Raw genomic sequence first — 884 nt, forward strand, 5'->3', positions numbered from 1 at the left:
TTTAAGTGTGTGTGTGTGTGTGTGTGTGTGTGTGTGTGTGTGTGTGTGTGTGTGTGTGTGTGTGTGTGTGTGTGTGTGTGTGTGTGTGCGTGCGTGCGCTGCAGGCCTGCTATTTCCAGATCCAGCAGGAGTCGGTGTAGCAGTGGACAGGCAGAGGGAGAGACGGACTACGTGGAGGCGAGTGGCGGCTTGGTTTCCTGTTACTTCTTTTTAAAACACAACCAGTCAAACCACAGTCCGCTGCTGCTGGCCACTGGGAAGTGGTGCCGGGGCTGCTGGGAGTTGTAGTTCCTTGCTAAAGGGCAGACGGGTGTTACTTCAGTCTGCAGCCTTGTTCACAGCTGACTGCTCCGCTTCGTTATGTTGACACTGGCTGCGATGGAATAGTCTTTAGAGCAGGAGTCTGTTCACTGCTGCAGGAAGTGGTTCAACAGAGCAACAGTACAGCGCCTCCTGCATCTGGTTTCCATCGGCTGTATTTGGCAACACTGGGCTCGGGCCAATATTAGAGAAAATACTGTTTTTGTTACTGGATTTGCGACTAATTTATTTATTTTCATACAATAACATACACATACACATATTAACTATATACTATATATTAAGATTTTATATTCCACTCTAGATTCACCTTTACACCTTTTACAGTAATAATACTGTAGTAATAATAATAATAATAATATGGTTTAAAATACATGCTACAGCATGCGCTGGGACGCGTCATCAGTGATGTTAGCTGGGGTCGTAAGGTCTTTCGGGTCTGTCAACATCATACACCCTCGCCCAGTAGACCCAGCCGAGGCAGATTACGACCCCGACCCGCGTCCCAGAAGCAGCCGCTCACGGATCAGCCTTCCTACTCTGTCTGCAACGTTGCCCACGGA

General features: G+C 48.1%; 1 protein-coding gene across 1 annotated transcript in view; it reads left to right on the top strand.

Moving 5' to 3' along the window:
• Positions 1-600, top strand: part of LOC310772114 (alsin-like) — a 2,927-nt gene extending 2,327 nt beyond the window's left edge. The window contains exon 5 of the mRNA XM_083664570.1: positions 105-600. Coding sequence (XP_083520696.1) covers positions 105-140 — 36 coding nt within the window. The 3' untranslated portion in view covers positions 141-600. The remainder of the gene's footprint in view (positions 1-104) is intronic.
• Positions 601-884: the final 284 nt, after the last annotated feature.

Source organism: Poromitra crassiceps (genome assembly GCF_964638095.1).
Source record: "Poromitra crassiceps genome assembly, contig: HAP1_SCAFFOLD_2010, whole genome shotgun sequence".
Classification (NCBI taxonomy): domain Eukaryota; kingdom Metazoa; phylum Chordata; class Actinopteri; order Beryciformes; family Melamphaidae; genus Poromitra; species Poromitra crassiceps.